Raw genomic sequence first — 22,279 nt, 5'->3', positions numbered from 1 at the left:
TTAAACATTTCAAAAGTCTATTTTTTTTTAAATGAATTGATTCCATGAATTTCCTTTGTTCTTTGTTGTTGAGATTCAAACTTATCATTGACCCAGTTGTGTATTTTTGAATATACACTTACATTTTGTATATTTTTAGATTCCTACCAGAAAATATTTTTTTCTGGGTGGAATTTTGAAAAATTCCTCCCAGGTTTTCTAGTAGGATTTTTATTTTCCTACCAAAATTATTCCTGCTAATTTGCATATTCCTGGTAGGATTATGAAAATTTAAATTAGCAGGAATTTCTTAGTAGGAATATACAATATTCCTACTAAGAAATTCCTGCTAATTTAAATTTTTCGCCGATTTTCCGTGTGGATTCCTACTACTGTCTGACTGGAATATCACTCTTTTCTGGTAGGAATTCAAAACAATTTTCCTACTATATTCCGTGTACATTCCATACAGATTGTTTCATACAGGTGGGTGTCATTATTCAAAAATTTAGTTAAGTACCTTGTGTTATATTAAGGTATACAGGATTTTTTTTTTGAGACAAGTGCCTGTGAAAATATGCCACATAGTTTATTTTTATGTTTGAAGAAAAAAGGTAGCAGTGCATATGCATTAACTTCACTTTCTATATTTTTTTCAAAACCTCCTAGGACTATTTTACGAAATTAAATAATCCCAGAAACTTCATAGTAAAAGCATACTTTTAAACAAATGCAATACAGACAACAATGATATCCTGCAGATTTTGTATCTAAAATAAAATATTATACCTACCCACCTACCCATGACAAAAAATGTACCGAGTCAAATTATTTTTTGGGTAAGAAAAATAAAATATTTTACCTACCTACCGACCCTGTTTCAAAAAATAGGGTCGGAAAAGGGCAAACAAAAATATTTTAATTTAGGCCTCAGGCTGGTACTTTGGCTCCATTTTGAGAAACCAGTAGAGTGAAAATTGCAGGTGAGTAAGACAGTAAGACATTTTCGTATTCTCTTCACGGTCCGTGTAGAAGATCTGTCTTTTTTTTTTAATCAGGGACTACTTTTATTAATTTAAACATCGTAACAATTTAGTGCCGGTTATAAGTGTTTTGCGAATCAAATGGGTACACGAGATTCCCGGTTCCTATTCACAATATTCATCAAATCAGAACAGTTGGAAGGTAAAATTAAATACGTAGCATTGAAATCGAATATTTCGAATCTAGGTTCGGCTCTTTATGCCTGAAATAAAAAAAAAAATCAATGTGATTTGACGTTTTTGTGTACAGCAAATGACCACACACGCATTAACGTTTTCAATCGTTTAACTTGATGAACGGATCAATCAGACAGAATAGCGACCGTTCCACAGTACAATATTTCACTCTGGTGGTTTACCTGCAGGATTAAGGTGCAAGTGTAACACGTGTTTTTGCTTCGTTTCTTACTTATTTATGTTTGCTACATCTGTGTATGAGTCAGAATAAAGCACTACCCTATTGCAGTAGTCGCAACCGTTGAAATATCGAAATGTTTCAATTTGAGATTATTTCCTGTTTGAAGAAGAAAAAAGTAACGTTAAAACAGTAGTCGAAAGTATAACATTTACCTATAAAGTCCGCTGATACGGGACCACACGATACTTTGTTCAATATATCTTTTTCATCAAATGATACTTTTTCCTCGTCTAGTATAACTACAGCTGCGTCTACACTGGTCCCTCCTGCATTATTAAGGTCGAAAGCCGCATTGAACACACACCCACTTTCTACGCTTGAGTTTGGATTACATCTGTCTAGACAAAAGACTTTAGTTTTGGATTTATGAAGTTCCCTTTTGTTACCAGCAATAAGTCTATTCTTGTTATGGACAACATGAGCACATGTCAAGAATGCATTGTGGCCATGCATTTGTACGAAACCACCTAAAGTTCCGGACGAACCAGGTACACCAATAGTATCACCGATTTTTATTTTTGCCATGAATCTTACATGTCCTTCAGCTATACAAGTATCTAGGCCATTGATCATTTTCGGAAAATGCTTTTCGCCCATCGGAATAACTCCTTTTATTTGACCCCATAGCTGTATGCTCGTCCTCCTGAAAGGGTGGACATGTATCATTGTAATTTTACTATGTTGTTTAAACAAAACTTCTGCTATCTCGCCTGATATCGTCACCGGTTTTTGTATTATGTTGTCTTTAAACGAGGATACATCTGTCTTTTCCTTGTGGCATTGGACTTTAGTGTGTTCCCCTTTTGTTTCTTGGTAACTTTGTTGTACGGGAATTCCATAAAAAGCGTCAGGTATTGCCTTTGAAAACTTGTCGACCTCTACAATAATGACTGGTTCTGTTGAGCAAATTCTAGAATGACCTTTTGCACGATGTTTCTCGCATCTACAACGATAACCAGGCCAAATGTCGATGAAACTGTTTATCACTTTTGTCGGCAGTGTATCTTTGCAAAATTGTTTTGTTATGGTCCATCCTATTGCCTTTGAAATAACGTTCTTCTTTTCTTTCATCGACTCGTGCAAATATTCACTCAGCTCAGTAGGTGGAATATTTCTTGTTAAAAGGCATCGCACTGCCAAATCAAGATTTTGTTTGATGCAATCTGACATCGATAACATATTACGACATATAATATGCTTATATATCATTTCAAATGCAGCGGTACATTTTTCATCTATACTGTACTCAGTCGTTAATCTTGCAGAACCTACAATTTAATGTAAACTATATTCAATTTGATATTTCTTCAAACAGATGATACATATACAGAATAAAAATTCAGTTATATCAGTCAGAAAGTTTTTAATATCACATGCATATAATAAATATAATACAAACATTATGACGAAACATAAACACATAATGAGGCATTAAGTTGCTTTTCGTTGTTGCTTTCGCTTTATGTTTTTGATTTCAGACATAAAAAAAGTAACACACATCTGTATATTATGCAACATGCTAAGAAATAGAGTTTACCTTTAGATTGTACAATTTTGGACAATGCTTTGAATTTCCTTTGAATGTTGAAGTCATTTATCAGATGCAAGCTATAGTTGTCACAGGTAACATTCAACTTGTAAAACCAGTCTATAAATATATGAAAACTTTTGTTTGCTTGATAATATATAGAACAACATACATATTTATACAAAGAAATGATTTTGATTGTCTAAACAAAGAAATTTGAAAATTTTATTATCATTTGTTGATCGATAGTAATAAGTAGGATCGACACTTGAAATTTGAAGAGTCGAAATAGGATGAGCGGATCATTTAAACCCAAAGGAAAATATAATACAAGCTCAAACGAAGAAAAAAATCTAAATTGAAAACAACGTTCAAACCTTTGATTGCGTTGGATAAAAAACCGCAATTTGTATACGTATGCATGCAAAATGATCTTTTTTGTTAGATGGGTCTAAATACAGCACAAACAATATTTTTATAAGTTTTTTTATAAAAGATAAAAAAAGTGAAAAACGATATGGTCGACAGTTAGCCATAAACACCGAATACAGTTATAATCTATTGATATGAGGAACAGTACATTTAAGAAATAATTCTTTCATGCCATGCTCTATGCTCATTTTAACATGGGTAGGCAACGCTCGGTATTAAATGTTTACAAATATAATGCCTACCCATGTTGAAATGAGCATAGAGCATGGCATGATAGAATTATTTCGATTCTAATAGGAATATTTTGAAGTTTTGTTCTTCGAAGCGGACCTATTAGTGACGCTCGAAATGTCGCCATTTTGATTTGATGAACAAAAACGTTATAGAAAAATCAACAGTTTATCCATAAAAAAAAGAACAGAAACATTTAAACTTACTTTTAGAATGTTTTTATTTAATTTCCTAGCGAGCAACACCAACAAAAATGTCCATTTTGATCTCTGGCGTTGTTTAAAATTCATCTGACGTTGCAATTTCAATTGTGACGTCAATCACGTGCAGCCCATGTTCTATTCAAATTAGAACATGGCTTTGTACCCAAAGCTAAAGAAGAACGTCATATTAGAATGGTGATTAAAGATGTGTAGGATTCCTGTATTGTACTGATTTAAAACTCTGAGCCGATTTGTTTACATATTATATCACACGATAGCAGTTCGCAGGGAGACATCGCATACTATCGTAAGGCATTATTTCGATCTGATCAATTCGGTCTTATGTCTTATAAATAAATGCCAAGTTCTAAGCGAGCAAATCCTTATTGATGTGTTATCTTTGTAAGTCGTTGGTTTGAACCGGCAACTAATGAAAGTACGTTATCACGATATAACTGTTTAGGTTCATTGTTTTAAACCTGTTTTGTTGATTATAGAAGTATTTGTTTTTCTTCTACAGTTATTGGCTGCTGATGATTAGAAATTTTCAGTTTCAGTGGAATTTCCTGTATTCAAAATTTTACTAAGAACACTTATTCATCCAATTCAGATCTATAATTTGGATACAGCTTATATCACTAATTAGAGCTATTTTGTGCATTTTTCCTTTGATCTAATTTTGATCTAATTTTCAAATCATGCTACTCGCTTGAGATGGAAAATTATCGCTAGAAACCAAGGAGGCACGTGGCGTTGCTAATGAAATTGACATGAAATTGAAAACGTCGTCATAGGTAAAATAGCGATAAACAGATTATCATTGGTCATCTCAACTCGATTGCTTTTTTCGCTTTCGCCTTACCGAGTTAAGCGAGAAAAGCATTCTCGTAGAGATGATCAACGATAATTTATAATTATCACAAGTCTATTTTTCTTGAATCCATTGTTATGTTTGAAAACTCTCGTACGAGGTTATAGATCATAAATATTTTCGTTACCTTTTTCTGAGTCGTCTTCTATTATTGACACATTTAGCTGTGATAACGATGACGATCTTGGCCTGGCTTGGATTCTTTCACCAAATTTTAGTTCTCTAAAAAAAACCACTTTATTAGTAAACATTATTTTGCAAATATGTAAATGGCAACAAATGTTTGTACATTTAAAATTTCAGAATTAAAAATATGCAGTTTTTGTTTGTTTACTTCATCCTAGTTTAAATTGAATCAAATAGAACACGGAAACGTTTTACTTTTTTCAAGCATGTACAGATTAAGTAGATATGATCTTTAAGAAATAAACTTAAGCAGAGATCAAGGTTAAGTAAATCTTAACCATACTGCTACTAAAATATTATAACCAGTTATTAAACAAGATGCATTTGTAGTTATTGCTATCGGACACTATTTCCAGCTTAAACCAAAATCATATACCTTAGAAACATTTAAGTAAAGTTATTGATCAAGCAATTACTTAACTTATTTTTCTTTTCATATTGTTATGATCAGAACGAAAGAGGCATTGTTATGTACAGTAGGAATTCTTACTACTCACAATACTTTCTGTTTGCTTTCTGAGACTTTTTTATCCAAACTAGCTGAACCTGAATACATATTTTAAAATTAAAACAATCAATTGACAACAATAAGCAAATTATATCAAAAAGGAGTAGGTCCAGTAAGGGCCGATTTTGGCCTCAAATTTCAGGTTCATCTGACAAAAGATTTTGGACACTTTTTAAACACTTAAATGTCTATTTCAGTTGATTGGAATAGTTTATGTGAAAGAGTTTAACTGATTTAATCATTGAAAACGCTCCGATTCAAGCTTAAATATTAAAAATCTATCAAATATGCCAAAAAATGACATTTTTCAGATGGTTTTTGTCAAAAATGAAAGTGGCCGCATCCGTGTTCATCCTCAACTTTTATATATGTTATGTATTACAATAAAATACAACTAAGATTTCAATATTAAGAATGAACACGAATGCGGCCACTTTCATTTTAGACGAAAACCGTAAAAAATTTAACTAAAATGCTAAAATTGTGAAGATTTCAGTATTTTAGTACCCGATATATGTGCATTGTATTGTCTAAAACAGCCCAAATTTATGTAGCAGAAGCATTCTACTTTCCAATAAATAACTAACAGTTTACATTTTAACAATTTTGTAAAACTGTTATATTTGAGGGTCAAAAAGGGGTCTTACTGGACCTACTCCTTCATATCCTTTGCGGAAAAAATGAGTATATCTTTAATTTTTCATCTTGCTCAGAACTACTTTCTTATTATGTTATTTGTGTGTTATATATTCTCAGAAAATCTATGTTTTCACATTATATTTAGTCAAAGTCTCAGCAAAAAGTTAACATAAGTTACTCTCAAAGTTTATAGGCAGTAACTATGTATAATATTCGTTCAAGGTTTCTGTTGAATTTGGCATGCCACTTAAGCACGTACAGATGTACACTTTCTTACATATGGAAAACACTCCAATTTTATAGATTTACGTTTCATATTACACTTTTAAGTGGTGAAAAACGCAATATTTGAATTGGATCGAAAAACATATAGTAATCATAGTACTTCTCCCGTTCGTCACTGGAGAAAATCGGCTTTACGTATCTTCCGTTACGTACGCTCCAATATCGCAGATGCCCGTACCGATTTTATATTTCCTAAATATTTTTGATCAAAACGTTGTCGGTAGAAAAATTTAATAAAAGTCTGTATAATATTTAGGAAAACACGATTATCAAGCATTCTGGAAATAGAACAACGAAATACAGGTTTTATACCACGGGATAAAAAAAAGCCGTACGTAACTTTGAATGTAGTCGTAACATATTTATATCATAAGTATTTATATAGAACGGCTGTTCGTAACATTTAAAGAATAAAACAATTTAATATTAATTGTTCCTACAATCTCTAAGGTTTAAAAGAGAATCTTCAAATTTCCTCCGAAAAAAAAAAGAAAAAAAAAGGTTAGCAAACACTTACCACATAAAAATCAGATTCACTATATGTTTTCAATTATGTTCTTATAGCTCTTGGTCATATGCTTAGTAATATCTAGTATACTTGAGGATTAAAACAACACAGCTTTGGGAGAAAAAAAACGGACGTCCAACGTTACATTTTGTGAAACCGACACCAGACTTTTACCAATATTCTCCCTTCCAACAATGCTTTTGATCAAAAGTATTTAAGAAATGTAAAATCTTATCGGTACGGTCATCTGACACTTTGAGTCGTATGTAATTAATGTCTATTCAGTGATGTTATGAATCGAAACGGTATTTAGAAGGCCATAACATTTACCTCAATTTTGGATCGACTCTTGAATTTTGAAGAGTCAAAATAGGAGGAACGTATTTCATAAACCAGAAGGCAAATATAATACATGCCCAAACGATTTGTTTTTATCTAAATTGAAAACAACGTTCAAACCTTTGCCTGCGTTGGATGAAAACCGCAATTTTTATACGTGTGCATGCAAAACAAATTTCTTGTTAGAGGGGTCGAAATACAGCACAAACAACAATTTCCAAAAGACCAAAGAAATGAAAACGTATTTGTCAATAAAACACATTTGACTGACAGGTCTAACAACGGATGTTCTTAAACTCTGCTAAATACCATGACGATTTCCATGTAAACGGATCACCAGATGTAAAAAATTAGATCTTAATTAATAATTTAATACCAAACAGAATAAACATGTAGAAAAGATGGTATGCCGCAAACATGAGCAAAAGTCGGTACACAATATCAGGATTTTGACAGTCAATGTCTGTGCAGTGATGTTAGTAATCGGGACGGTATTTGGAAGGCCATAAAATTTACCTCAATTTAAACTCTTTCAACGCCGAAATAGGATGAGCAGATAATATAAACCCGAAGGCAAACATGATACTAGCCCAAACTAAAAAAATAAACAAATCTAAATGAGGGACAAAAGATACCAGAGGAATAGTCAAACTCATAGATTGAAAATAAACCGACAACGCCATGGCTTAAAATAAAAAAAGACAAACAGACAAATGATAGTACAAAAGACACAACATAGAAAACTATAGGCTAAGCAGCACGAACCCCACCATAAACTGGGGGTGATCTCAGGTGCTCCGGAATGGTAAGCAGATCCTGCCCCACATGTGACACCCGTCGTATTGCTTATGTTATTACACATCCGGTAAATAGTCTTAAATCGGTAGATCACATTCGTGAAAAGGGAAGGACAATGTAGTTAAGACAAAAGGAACACATTCAATATCATCTGTGAAACGGTTATTCCATAACGGTCAACCAACTCGTGATGGCGTCCGTAAAATTTACGAAGGGATGATTTCAACTTCACCATTTGGAACTCTTGCATGTCTTGGTTTAATAGCTTCCTTGTGAGCAGTAATCCTCTATCAGGGAAATCATGATAGGAAATACAAACCCGGGAATAACGTATCAATTGGGTGATATATACTCCTTATGCAGGCGCTGCTTGAATGTTGCTAGATAGAAATAAAAAGTTCACAATTGGGAAGCTGAAATCATCTCTTTTGTCGTAGAGTTTTGTTTTCAACCGAACCTTATTGTCAATTTCTAGATGTAAGTCGAGATATGAGGCAGACTTAACTGTATCTGTAGTATCCTTATCTTCGTTCTATTATATCTAGTTTGTATTATTTAGTGAACGTCATCTATATCGCGGAACGTAAAGTTAAAGGATATAGCTTATCTCTCTACCTAAGAAGTTTCTGTATGAAGTCAGCCTCATAATAATTAAGAAGCATGTCGACAAGAAGAGGTGCACAATTGGTTCCAATTAGAATTCCGACAGTCTGTTGAAAAACACGTCCTCCAAACGCAACAAATATGTTGTCAATCAAGAAATCAAGCATCTTGATAATGTAAGTTTCAGAGAATTTTTTGTTTGAAACAGAGTGATTCTTTACAAAGTAGGATTTATCCCTCCCTTAGACAAGATACTTGTATTTACGTTCGCCATTCTTTTTTAATGAAACAAAGTAATACCAACTCCTTCAGTTTGTCTTATGGTTTGGAATGGAGAATATTTGTGTAGAAAAGTCAAATGTTTTAATATTATTGCAAGATGAGAGAGTCTTAGATTGTATGTACTTGTAAAGATCTTTGGAATTTTTTATACTTTTATATGTGCATGCAAAATAAATGTCTTGTGAGACGTGTCTTAATACAGCACAACCAACATTTTCCAAATGACAAAAAAAAAAACGCATTTAAATAATAGTAACTAACGGATGTTCTTAAACCCTGCTGACTGCCATGACGATTGCAATTTTTTTTTGTCTCTTGTGGAGAGTTGTCCCATTGGCCATCATACCACATCTTCTTTTTTATATGAAATGCAATATTTGGAACGCCATATTTGGATTTCGACAATTAATGTCTTTTCAGTGAAGTAAGGAACCGAAACGGTATTTAGAAGCCCATAAAATTTACCTCAACAATGTAAGGATAGATCAGATCCTGTACTTCCTGTTGAAGCGGGCTGAAACTTGTACTTTTTATTTTCTTACTTCTACGACACCTACACTTTGTATTGGGCAGACACCTTATCCACTCCTCTAATTATAGCTGATGAAAATAATCTTTCGTTTCGGGAGGTATTACCTTCTTGTAGGAATTAAACAAGAATATATGCGACAATACACGATATATATAGTATCTTTGATCGTTTCGCTTTACAATGCTTATCTTTATTACTTTTGATCACGCGCATTTACATTGTTGGTTGAATTTTCTTTTCTTATTACCACGCATGTCATTTTCATTGTTGCTTGAATGTTTACCCTCATTCTTACCTCTATCACCCATGATATCATATCTTTCTGTTGTTCCGTCTGCATAACTTTCGTCAATCGTACAATAGGTTCTTAGTGAAGATGTTGTTGTTTGTATTGAATCATCTAAAATATTATAATAACATCAAATTCTGTTTCCTTTCATTATATTTAAATTGATAATACAGAAAATCATCTTCACTTTAATTAAGTCGTTGTATTGCTATTGATGCATTAGTTTTATAGATCGTATTGATAAGTACAACTGGATAAAAAGTGGTCGGGAGGGTAGTGGGTTCAATATTGATTAAGTATAATTGTTAAATGGTATACCATTGCACTATGATACTTAAGCAATAATAAAACAAAACAAGGTATGTTAAGCATAATAGTCCAAATTTAATTAAAAGTTCTCAATCACTACATTAGTTTTTGAAATATACAGAAACGCGTTCAAAATGTTGATTGGCAATCCGACCACATGTCATATGGTCAAAGTTCGTTAGTATTATCACAAAAAGTAAGTGTTGTAATTTCGAGGATTGTATGCTACTTTGCGGTCGTATTTCGGTACAAATTGTCCACAAGCAGAGACATCGACCCAGTGGTTATATTACCAACAAGAAGTTGGTGTCCTTGTTTTAATATTTTTTATCAGAGCAAATTAATAGCTTATTAAATATTGCTTCTCACCAGTATTTAAATATTCATGTGAAATGATTATCATGATATTTCAATCTTCTGACTAATTAACAATATTTGTTGTTGTCTCTACACCATAGAAAACCAACGTTTTAAATAGTTTGATAGCACAGATGTTGCACAAACCATGCATTAAGGTTTCGAGTTGACGTGAACGAATAACCGAAAACAGTTTCCAATACTCTCATATCATGAGAAAATTAATAAATATTGCTTTATGATCCCTAGAATAGCACCACTGAGTTAACATAATTCATTTCGATACAGCAATACATTTATATAATCACATCAAACAGTTTTATCAGGAAAGAATCATGACTGGTGAATAGAAATATGGTCACTACAGGTTTTATGCCGACCTGTAGTAAAACTTTTGCCAAACTGAGGCGTCCGTTGTTGCTTTACAGGATGTTCATTGAGGTCAGTAGAAGTCATGTTGCGGGCAAAATGTCTTTCCCTATCCAAATAAATCTCATTTTCCAGTGGAAGTCTTAGTTTCTCCGACCCGGACGACCTTTATGACAGGACCTACCTATTGTTATTCCTTGATTTTTTTTTCTCGTCCTAAACATGCATGAAATATTTGCCACTGGGCCTTAATAAACATTCAATCATTCAGAAGTAATATCATCATCTAGTCGATAAATAATTAAGTTATTTTTTAAAGCACATTTACTTATTATTGTTGTGGCTAATTTAAGGTACTTTCACTGAATACCGCCATCTTGAATTGTACAATAGTAGTATAAAATCGGTCTAGTTATTTGCCTTAAACAGAAATGTTTAAGACAGATTTGCAATTAATTAATGTGTAAGACTGTTTATTAATACGTAGCAAAAGTAATTAATTTGATGATCCACAATTTTAAAAATACCAAATGTTATTTTTTTTCAGAACTTATGTTCAACTAAGCAATTTAAAGGTAGATAACTCTTTTAGTAAAAAATATGATACTGGAATGTAAAGTGACCCCATTTTCTTTTTATTTTCTTGTAACATATGACAAAACCTACCTTGAACAATCTATGCAAATTTGGCCAATTTTGAACTATTGTGGATTGAAAAATAGCACATTGACCTATACTTTCTATTTTATTTTTGAAAAAAAAAACATTTGATAGTAAAAATTTATACCTGGGAGACACCTTAAAGAATACGAAGAAAACCTCATTTTTACTACTGTAATATTTGAAAGAAATCTATGATCTATTTTCATCAGAGAAGTTTTTTCTTCGTATTAATGTTTAGTGTTTTTTTTGCTTTCCCCCTTTAATTTGACTGTTAACATTTTGGCCTCCTTATGTGCTTCCCTGGGCAACTTAGGGTTGATGTAACAGGCGATTATTAATAGAAGATGTTTAAAATTAAAAAAAAAAGTTTAGTGTGAACTGAATAGCAGTAGTTATAACTATACACAAACTGGAGAATGGGGGTTGTGTCAAAGAGACAACAACCCGACCAAAGAGCTGAAAGAAGCCGATGGCCAGCAGTTCGTCAATACAGGTAGCACTCCATATAAAAATATTAGAATTGAACCAAAAAAATGTTTAATCATCTTCTATTCATTGCTTTCTAATACATAAAGCATATGCATATGTATATGTATGTTATCAGTATCTTCCACAGATTTGATTTTTGAAAGTTAAAATGGTGAAATACAATTTCTCGTTTGTGTCTCCTTTGCAACATTCTGCATTTATTTACCATAAGACATTGCAAAAAGGGGGATGAAATGTCACATATTCCCTCAAAATTTGGATCAACCTAGAATTGCAATGCCTTAGAGTGATACATTTTCTGCAACTGTTGACATTAATATACCAAATGATCAAATAAAAATTGGTGTCTCTTGCCTATTTTTTTTTCGTAAAATTTAATCAGAAAACAGCCCATATTATATACATTAAATTATCTTGATATTTATATATACCCACTATGAAGGCTCTTTCAATCTTCAGAAATCCAAAAAAATATTTTATTGCACAATAGCTCTCATATTTGAAAATCATGGACGAATCTTCTGAAAGAATTGCGATGCATGATTGACAACTATATTTGTATTTTCAATTTACCGAAAACACACATAAACTAAAATATATTGACACCTTGTGTATGTGGCATAACATCTTGGCCACAAATTTATTGTTTTCTGTTTAGTATTAAATTTATATTAAGATCCATTTTGTTACATCTTGTGATCAATTTTATTTGGCAATTGACAATGGCAGTCAGCAGGGTTAAAAAACATCAGTTGTTCGACCTGTTGGTCAAATGCGTTTTGTTAAAATATACTTTTTCACTTTTTTGGTCTTTTGAAAAATGTTGTTTGTGCTGTATTTAGACCCTTCTACAACGAAATTTGTTTTACATGCACACGTATAAAAATTGCGGTTTTTATCCAACGCAATCATAGGTTTGAACGTAGTTTTCAATTTAGACTTGTTTATATTTTTTCGTTTGGGCTTGTATCATATTTTCCCTCCGGTTTATATGATCCGTTCATCCTATATTGACTCTTAAAATTCAAAAATTCTAAAAATGAGGGTAAATTATATGGCCTTCCAAATACCGTTTTGATCCCTAATATCACTGAAGAGACATTTATTGTCGAAATCCGGATCTGGTGTACTAAAATATATTGACACCTTATGTTTGTGGCATAACATCTTGGACACAAGTTTATTGTTTTCTGTTTAGTATTAAATTTATATTAAGATCCCTTTTTTTACATCTTACATATATATGTATATATCTAACAAGTCTTAAAGGGTACAACATCACTAAAAAACACAATAAAACGAACAATGTTTTAGATATTTCGGATAACAGATATCCTTCCTCGGTAATTGCACGATGACAAATGAATTATGTCAATTCAAACTAAGACTTTATCAAAATCTTGAAATTTATACAATTTAAGCGAACGGTTGAACAATTTTAAAATTTCCAAACACGGTGATGGTAGGGAAAATGAGTGACTCTTCTATATTTTTTCATTAATGCCCTCTGGGGAAACTGCCCTGAGCTTTCTTATCCAAAAACTTTCCCGAGCAAGACTGTCGGCCTTTGACCAGTCCTCGTTGTGATCTATGATGGTGATGGCAAGTTCTTTAAGATCAGCTTGGTCGTGCCCATGTGATCTTATTTGGCGACTTACGGGGAGGTCGGGCTTGCAGGTGTAGTCACTACGATGGCCATTGTGGAATGGCTGTTCTGTCTCGCCAACATACTGCATGCCACATCGACACTGCAGAATGTATACAACATTCTGGGTTTTGCAAGTTACATTACAAAATATTGTGTACACAGACCCAGTGGAGTGGCAAGTAGATGTTTGAGTATTCAGTATTTGTTGGCAAGTCAGACATCGTTTGTTACCACATGACTTGCACCATCCTGTAGTTAAACAGCTTTTATTAGAGGAGACGGCAGCTTTCACAAATAAGTCTTTTAGACTTGCTGGTCCCCGAAAAGCGAAGACAGGAGGATCGGGAAAGATTTTGGATAATTTTGGGTGATTAGCAATACTTTGCCAATTGGCACGGATCAAACGTGAAAGGTTAGTAAAGGCGGGATTGTATGTTTAAACAAATGGAACTATGTTGCTGCGTCTCTTCTTTTTGTACTGTAACAGGTCATTGCGGCTGTTATTGTTAGCACGCGCAAACCCCTTATATATGTCCCATTTCTTATAACCTCGTTTGATTAAAAATCCGCGAAGTTCCTGTAACCGCCGAGTGACAGTCTCCTCAGAGGAGCAAATCCGCTTTACTCTGAGAGCTTGACTGTACGGGATACTTTTTGTACAGTGTTTGGGGTGACAGCTTTGGGGAGAAAGGTACTGATGTTTATCTGTATGTTTACAGTAGAGGTCTGTTGATATGTTACCGTCCTTTATAGATGTAGTTGTGTCTAAGAAAGATATCTTAGAGTCGGATATTTTATATGTAAATTTAATTGACTGGTGGGCGTTGTTTGCACGTCTGATAAAAGCATCCAATTTTTGTTGGGATTCAATCCATTTTATGTCAACATCATCGATGAAACGGAACCAAGACAGAGGTTTGGATAAAGATGTTGAAATAATTTGTTTCTCTAATTTTCCCATGAATATATATATATAAACAAGTTCAGTGTCTTTCAATATCAGCTGTATTTGTACGAGGCTGAGAAACGTGAAATGCGAGCATACGGCTCGCGTATTGATATTGAAATCACACATTCAGCTGCAGACTGGTTTTCAGAAAAGAATCTTTAATAGTCAACAATTATACATCGTCAAGAGTAGTTAAATATTTATTATAACATCACAAATAGTTTCAATAGTTAAATTAAATTACAAAACATAGTTCGATTTAAAACAAAAGTGTATGCTTTGTCTTACGCTTCAATTCTTTTAAATGAGCTTCACATTCACTAAACAGCCTGAAACTGACATAATTGCATAGTTGTAATTGTGTGTTAAACATGTACATATTCATTTTTCATTCAGGAGAACAGAACGTAAATTATGGCTGCCATAATGTCAAACAATACGTCATTGGAATACGACTGTACTCCACATTCTGAGGTCACGCAGGTTCATACAACACTCGTCAACAACAATACACAAACGTAGTCCGGCAATGGGCGGAGCTTTAAAGCGATATCTGTGTAGTATACAGATACAGCCAAGCGATACCTGCTGGGCTGTTTCTGTATGATAAGACACTCAATTGCAGGGTTAATATTTATATGTATATATGATAGATCTGTAAATTTGCGGAATCAATTGTGTGTTCTTCCCTGGCCTGAATTCAAACGCATGCTACTATTTGGCATTATGTTCCCTTGCACTATGCCAGGTGCTACATCATTCGACCACCTGGGCTCGACAAAAATCAAGCTTTCGGTGGCCGAATGTTACCTTTCGTCGTCAGTTTTTATCTAGCGTCGTAACACAGTACATGATATATATAAGGAAAGAAGATGGAATTTTACAAATCTAACAAATTAATGTAGGATGCTGTCACATTACTAAACATATTATAAGTACATCTGAATTAGTGACAACTCTACGACAGATTTTATCTATCGGATCACCAGTGATGGAGATACAAGGCTGATAATCGTAAAGGATCTTACAAATCTTGCAATCACATACACAATGTAAATAATTATATCAAAAAACGCCTGAACTAGTGACAACTCTACCACAGATTGTATCCATCGGATTGCAAGTGATGTTAATATAAGGCTGAAAAACACTCTGTATCTCTACGATATATAATACAGCTGATCTGTAATATGACAGAAGAAGAACCAACGAGAAACTTTAAAAAGTATCGTGAAATCTGTAATTGTCGATATTGCACAAGCAAGAAACTAAACATGATTGAATGACATTATTCAATTTATAAATGTATTCATGAAAATGGTTGTTTTATGAAATTAATGAAAGGGAGATAAATCAAAAAATGGAAATATCATTTTAGAAATAACTATTCTTGATCAAGACTACCAACTCTGATCACTTAATATAGAAATTTAGTAGACTGAGCATGAACATTATTACATTTAGAAATCAACCTGTCACTAATGATGGAATATTTTTTTTTGAAATTGCGATAACAGTGTTAACCTGTTTTAATCGGTTCTTTTTTAACTTTAGTCTGTGTCTTTAAATATACACAATCAGAATTAAACTACCTTTTATGGCTACGATGAATTCTATTCCACTCAAGTTTTTATTTATGTCGTCCCTGAGTGAATTAAGGATGTCAGTAGTGCTCTCGACATCTTCCTTGTTCTGGAAGATGATCTGTATACGGAGTTTCCCTACACAACAGAAATTTCTGAATATTAGATAAAAAATTATATAGCTGTTATGTATCTGATTTACAAAACTATAGAACATGCAGATCGTTCAATGTTTTAGCATGATAATGAACTGTTTAAAGTACTTGTGAGATATTTAAATAAATGGCTAATAATACTTGTGTTTCAGATGTATAAAATTTACGAAAAAAATACTGGACTTTTTTTTATTACTTGTTAGGCTGTTTGGACGGCTTCAAATTGTAATCTTTGACAAACATGATTATTTGAACTTTCTGATTGCCAACTTCTCATGTATCAGCAGTAACATACTCATTGTCTCGTTGTATGGCATTCACATATCTCTGTTAAAACGTTAAGCTCTTTCATTTTTATACTATTCAGAATAGATTAACAATGGCGTGTTTGTAATACAAAACTGCTTACTCAGAGTTAAGAGAACGACTGCACTCTACTCTAAATGAATTTGACGGTCACCATTACAAATTCATCTTTGTTTTTTGGAAATCCCACATACTTTATCATTTTGAAATCATTGTTGTCAATGCCGAGGGAAATACATATTTGTTTTGCTAAGAAAATTTGGGATCAGAAAACATTACTTTTCCTCATTATTTTTATACTATGGCAATCAACACTAAGCACAGACATAAGTCATTAGAATAAATTTAGTTCTAAGTATGGATTTAAACATTACAAAATGAAGTATTATCTACCATTATCAAAGCTAAATTCAATATTTCTAGAGACCAAAACTATTCCTTAATTGATAAAGAAAGCGACTATTATATATATTAGTTGCGATAAGTCATGAAACTGTTAACCCCTGACCTTTGTAATACATTCACAACACTTCAGAAATTGAAAAGATAACTTTTTTTTCAAATTTACAGAAATGTAATTCCATGAAATATATAAGTGCAGAAACTGACTTTCTGAAAGATAAAACTACACCTGTTAATTCCAATACCTTTTGCATTCAATATTTGTAACCACAGATATCTATATGTGAGCTTAGAAAATCCAAGCATTTCGATTGCCTTTTTCTTTGTCTTCCAATTAAATATATAGTCTTTATGATCATATCATAGCTGGATACGTTGTTACTGTTAAACAATTAACAAATTTGAGAAGTGTAAATACAAAAATATCCCATTCATTAGTCCATCAACTTGAACAAGAACTTCGAGTTACTGATTTTAGCGGTTTGAGAACTATACCATACAATAGGTCAGGTGCGAGCCCGATCAATCAACACTGGACATAAATGTATATGAAAGGATCGAAGCAATTCGCTCATTCATTCAGAGGTACATTCAATAACTGTACCATGGACACAGGGTGTCTGACCTTAGAAAGGAATCCGAGATTCTGGATACTTTATCTTTTCTCCACAAAATATTTAGGTTATTGTTCCATCATACAAATACTTTTATTAATATATGCATATCGAACATATATATCATATTATGGAGGAGTTTTTGCGACAAATACCAGTCAAGGGACTGTAAAACTAACCGAGCCGATAGGCGAGAGAAATTCGGCCCCAAGACTGGTATTTTTCGCAAATACCCCACCTTAACATGATATATCTGTTTAATCAATTAATTACACCGAACAGATTTGAATTGAAACTCTCTGTACAGGTGAAGATAAAAAAATTATACTTGAAAGCTGTAATTCATTAACATGTTTATGCATAATTATGAGGATAACAGGATATTATCATAGAACCACGCGAATTATACATGTACTAATACGCGTTAGCTCGCTTTTTTGTAACGTCATATCCGAAAAATGCTGAAAAATGCTCTAGAGGGTAAAAAAGGAATAGTGGCAAATACCCGGGTATTTGAGGCAAATTCACCGGCAGTAGTGAAAACAGGCACATTCTTTTGAAATGAGGAAAATACACTGGCTATAAACCAATCAAAATCTGGCTTTCTTATATAAGGTGCAATTTATGCTAAAATTAGTTATTAGGGATTCTTGAGTCTATGAAATCATTTAGAATAATCCCTCTTTTGCTTATAAAATAAGAAAAGGCGAAGACTATAATACGATATTTCACCGAAAAGTCAACAAAACATCCTATTAAAGTTCTTTTAAAGTTGACAATAAAAGATGGCTTTTAGAAATATTTGGATAAGTTATAGATAATGCATATTGTAAGGTTTTTCTTGTCGTAGAACACACCGAGGGGTGTCAGGATTGATCAAATGAAAGACCTCCCTCCGGTCGGTCTTTCTTTGAACAATCCTGACACCCCAAGGTGTGTTCTACGACAAGAAAAACCTTAAAATATGCATTATCTGACTTATATACCGTCAAAAAATATTAATTTTATAAAGATTTGTAAAATTTAGTATCCTTTTTTACCGGCAACACTAAAGTGGGTTATTCCTTTCTAATGCGTTCAGGTTTTAATGCGCCCTGCGGCTCATTTAAATGTGAAATAAAACTCACTAACTACGTAATTTAGATATAAACCTTTTAAAAATTGTTATCCCTACACAATAAAAATATTACTGTAACTGCATGAAGTAAGACACAAATGTATTATTACCATCCGATAACGGTGTATTACAAATACAAGACACATTGTAAGTTATTTTTTGTATCACTTAGGTTATGGAAAAGGGGGAGGGGGTATGTTTTTTCTTTCCTTTTTGTTATGTTATTTCTATCGCGGAAAAGTTGTTATTTATTTTACCATTTTACTTGAATCGAATGAAAAATTCAGAAAGATTGTCTTTCGAAAAGCAATACGTTTTATTATAAGATAATCAGGATAAAATTATATACCCTCCCTACCGACCCTTTCGTGAGATTCAATTATTCAATCGAATATAAGATTATTTTATTAGTTAATCATTTGATAGAGTAAAAGATATACATTAAAATTTTAAAAAGTAACGAACTGACACGAAGACGTATATAAATACATGTAGGTGACAGTATGATTTCCTATTCAGTGTGTATCGTTAGATGAATATGCATGAAACATTTGCCACTGGACGTTAAGCAATTAAACTATTCAGTTTGACTCAATAAGATTTTCAAAATCTTACACACGAATATGTTAAATCTGGATTTATTTTATGAAAGTCTACATTAAAATTCATCTGACCTATATGATAATGTTTCTTTATTATAGCGATTGATCAACAAAACTTCACGTTATTTGTTTCTAAAATTAAATTGCGGGTCTACAATGACGGTTTCTTTTACATCTATCATCGGTTGAACTTTAGAAAATAAATTTCCAAATCGGCAACAAAAAACTATCAGACGAATAAAATTTTGAAGTAAATCATAGATTGCATGTTTATCAAGGAAAATAATGACCTTACACAGGTCATTATTTTATGCCTTGGAGCATATACCATTGAAACATGGTATCGTCCGGGTTGATTCCGAAAAAGAATGACCTGACGTTCTGAAAGAAAATAACTCCATATAGGTATATAAGGTATGTTAAAGTAATAGTGTCAATTAGATTGGGAATCTTAAATACTATAAAGATCAAAATTCAGTAACAATCTCAACAATTTTGCAATTCAATCAATTTCCCTTGTTAAGTTAAAAAAAAATCCGGAAATAAGTGCTATAACTCACAACTTTTACATAATGGGAGTCGAAGACCTTGTTTTTTTCTTGAACAATACCACTTTGTGAGGCACAACACTGATTCCAACAACGAAAACTCTGAAGAGGGTATCATTACAATGCTAGAATTTGTTTTGTCGGTCACATATAAGTTTAGTTCGGTTGATTTGTTTTCCCAACAGGCAGTGGTTATTCTAATAGGTACTAATTTTGCGCTCCTAGTGGCCAATTTGTTCTTTAATCATAATTAACTCAGAACCCACATCAAAATCTAAAAAAAATATGGAAAACGATCTTTGTTAAATTCATTTGTTAACCTTTCAATGGTATTATCCTGTCCTGTCACTCCTAGACTTTTACAAATATGAACCAAATAAAAAATCTAAAATAAATAACCCGTTTTAAGCACTATTCTTTTATTTCGCTTTCAAATAAATTGATAATGTCCTGTCACTTAGCAACGCACTTTTCAATGCGTGCTTAGATCTTATATATCCTTGTAAATATATAAAAGAGTAAGAATACTGCATGAAGTAGAAGTTAATATCTTGATAATTTCTTCGATATCGACACAGAAATACGGCTTCAATCTAGATTCATGAAAAAACGTAATGATTCAACTACCAAATTGTCAAATTCTAATTTCGCAGCAATAACGTGACATCTACTCAATTGTTTGGCCTTTATTAATCTCAATCTATCAATTACGATTGTACATGAACTATCTTCACACTAAACGGACTTCATTTACAATAGTTTTTTTCATGCGCAAAATCTGTTTCAACTAAATATCAGACGGGATCATAGAATCAAAACTACATAGTTGTACAATTTTTTAGGTTAACGATGGTGTCTCTTCCCGATTTTTGCATTCAACTAATTGTCCATTTTCATGGCGGATGATTCATGCAGAGAAGAAGATTTATACCCTTGTCCCCGCAGACGGTCTTGCTAATTTTGTTTTCACACGATTTTTAAAGTCTTTTATGCGTAATTAGAGCTGAATCTTATTAAAGGATTCATGTAAATTGAATGTCGATAAACTACTTTGTCTTTGAATAATATAATGGAATTATAAAAACAAATTCAGTAAATTCAAGTATATTACCTTCTACTGTTTCTTTCCGTACCAGAGATCTCAGGTTCTCCAAAGATGTATCAAGGTTTTCTTCCCAAAAAATTTTTAAAGGTCTTTTTTCAAATCTCACTGAAAATGACTAATTATTTAAAACAATATCAATATATCGAAATAAATGTGTTGTAAATCATTCAAATACAATACATCAAACAATGAATGTGTTCAACTTAAGATTTGCTGTATTCACGTTCTACAAGCAATTAATACCTATATGTTTGCATTCCATAAAGTCATGTTAATAATGTCTTTACACTTAAACAGTTGAATACTGATTGCTTATTGATTGATATTATAGCCTTAGATACATATTTTTTATCAGCTGTTATTGGCTTTAACCCAGTTGTCAGTATCTCTAAGATATGTATGGTGTGTCTATTTATTCTAAGGGACGTACAAATACTCTGTCTCGTCCGGATAGTGTTTTTGTTAGATGGTATTCCGCTTTTTTTTCGATCTATCAGATGAGTCTAATCATTTTAACCGATTTTTATATTTTTTTCTGATGTTGTGCTGTAACATCACTAGACCACTTAAAACAAGGATTGATCCATAACAATCATGTTTGACCCTTCTAGATTCCTTATACATGTTATATGCCTGTCAAAAGTATTTCGTAGACTGTCGTTGTTTGAAAATAGTTTTCTTTTATAAATTAGGCAGTAAGTTTTCTAAAATAAGTATTTTTCTTGTCAAGGCCGTTTTAGCCGACTAAACCGTATATATTTTTCTCATTCCTGAAGATCGTCCGGTATTGCTTATATTCACTTTATTTGATATTTGTTGTAAAACTGTCTCATTAACAATCATACCACATCTTCTTTGTTATAATTACATTCGTTGAATCACATAAATCAGTGAACCGCAGCCCTTGTGTATGTAGTAACGTGTTTTTCATAGTAATAACTGTTTCTCGTTTTTGGAAATAATCATATCAGTGTCTCTTTTGATTTCATTGTGACCCTTTGTCATTTTAGTCTTTTTTAAAGTTTAAGGACCGTGTGATCTTTCGCAAACACTGGGCTTCCGTCTTCCGTCGTCATCGTTGATTTAAAAAAAATCTGTTCTTTAATTACACACAACCAACTTGAATAAAATAAATGAACTATTGGCGTTAAATAGTTATTTGGTTACTTTCCATTCATTTTAGAAATTGAGATAAACATAAAAATATAAGATCTACAAAAATAGCATATGACCGATACCATTACGTAATTCGTTAAGGAGTTTCTGTCCTTAAATGACGTTTTAAGCTAATTCTTTCTTACCTTTTTATCTTAAAATATAGATATGGAGAAACTACGAATAGCAAAAAAGATCAGAACATGAAGATCTTCAAACATGCCACCATTTGAT

At 32.6% G+C, this 22,279-nt stretch overlaps 1 protein-coding gene across 2 annotated transcripts in view; it reads right to left on the bottom strand.

Moving 5' to 3' along the window:
• LOC134683205 (uncharacterized) overlaps window positions 1-22,279 on the bottom strand; it is a 66,209-nt gene that overhangs the window by 5,736 nt on the left and 38,194 nt on the right. The window contains exons 4-10 of one of the 2 annotated variants that reach the window (XM_063542359.1): window positions 20,897-20,995; window positions 16,051-16,179; window positions 9,681-9,785; window positions 5,389-5,437; window positions 4,833-4,927; window positions 2,978-3,088; window positions 1,593-2,708 (exon numbers count right to left, since the gene is read on the bottom strand). In XM_063542359.1, the coding sequence (XP_063398429.1) occupies window positions 1,593-2,708; window positions 2,978-3,088; window positions 4,833-4,927; window positions 5,389-5,437; window positions 9,681-9,785; window positions 16,051-16,179; window positions 20,897-20,995 (1,704 nt within the window). The remainder of the gene's footprint in view (window positions 1-1,592; window positions 2,709-2,977; window positions 3,089-4,832; window positions 4,928-5,388; window positions 5,438-9,680; window positions 9,786-16,050; window positions 16,180-20,896; window positions 20,996-22,279) is intronic. The other variant, XM_063542360.1, reaches the window with a different exon arrangement.

This window comes from Mytilus trossulus, chromosome 9 (genome assembly GCF_036588685.1).
Source record: "Mytilus trossulus isolate FHL-02 chromosome 9, PNRI_Mtr1.1.1.hap1, whole genome shotgun sequence".
Classification (NCBI taxonomy): domain Eukaryota; kingdom Metazoa; phylum Mollusca; class Bivalvia; order Mytilida; family Mytilidae; genus Mytilus; species Mytilus trossulus.
This window is presented reverse-complemented; position numbering and strand designations above follow the sequence as displayed.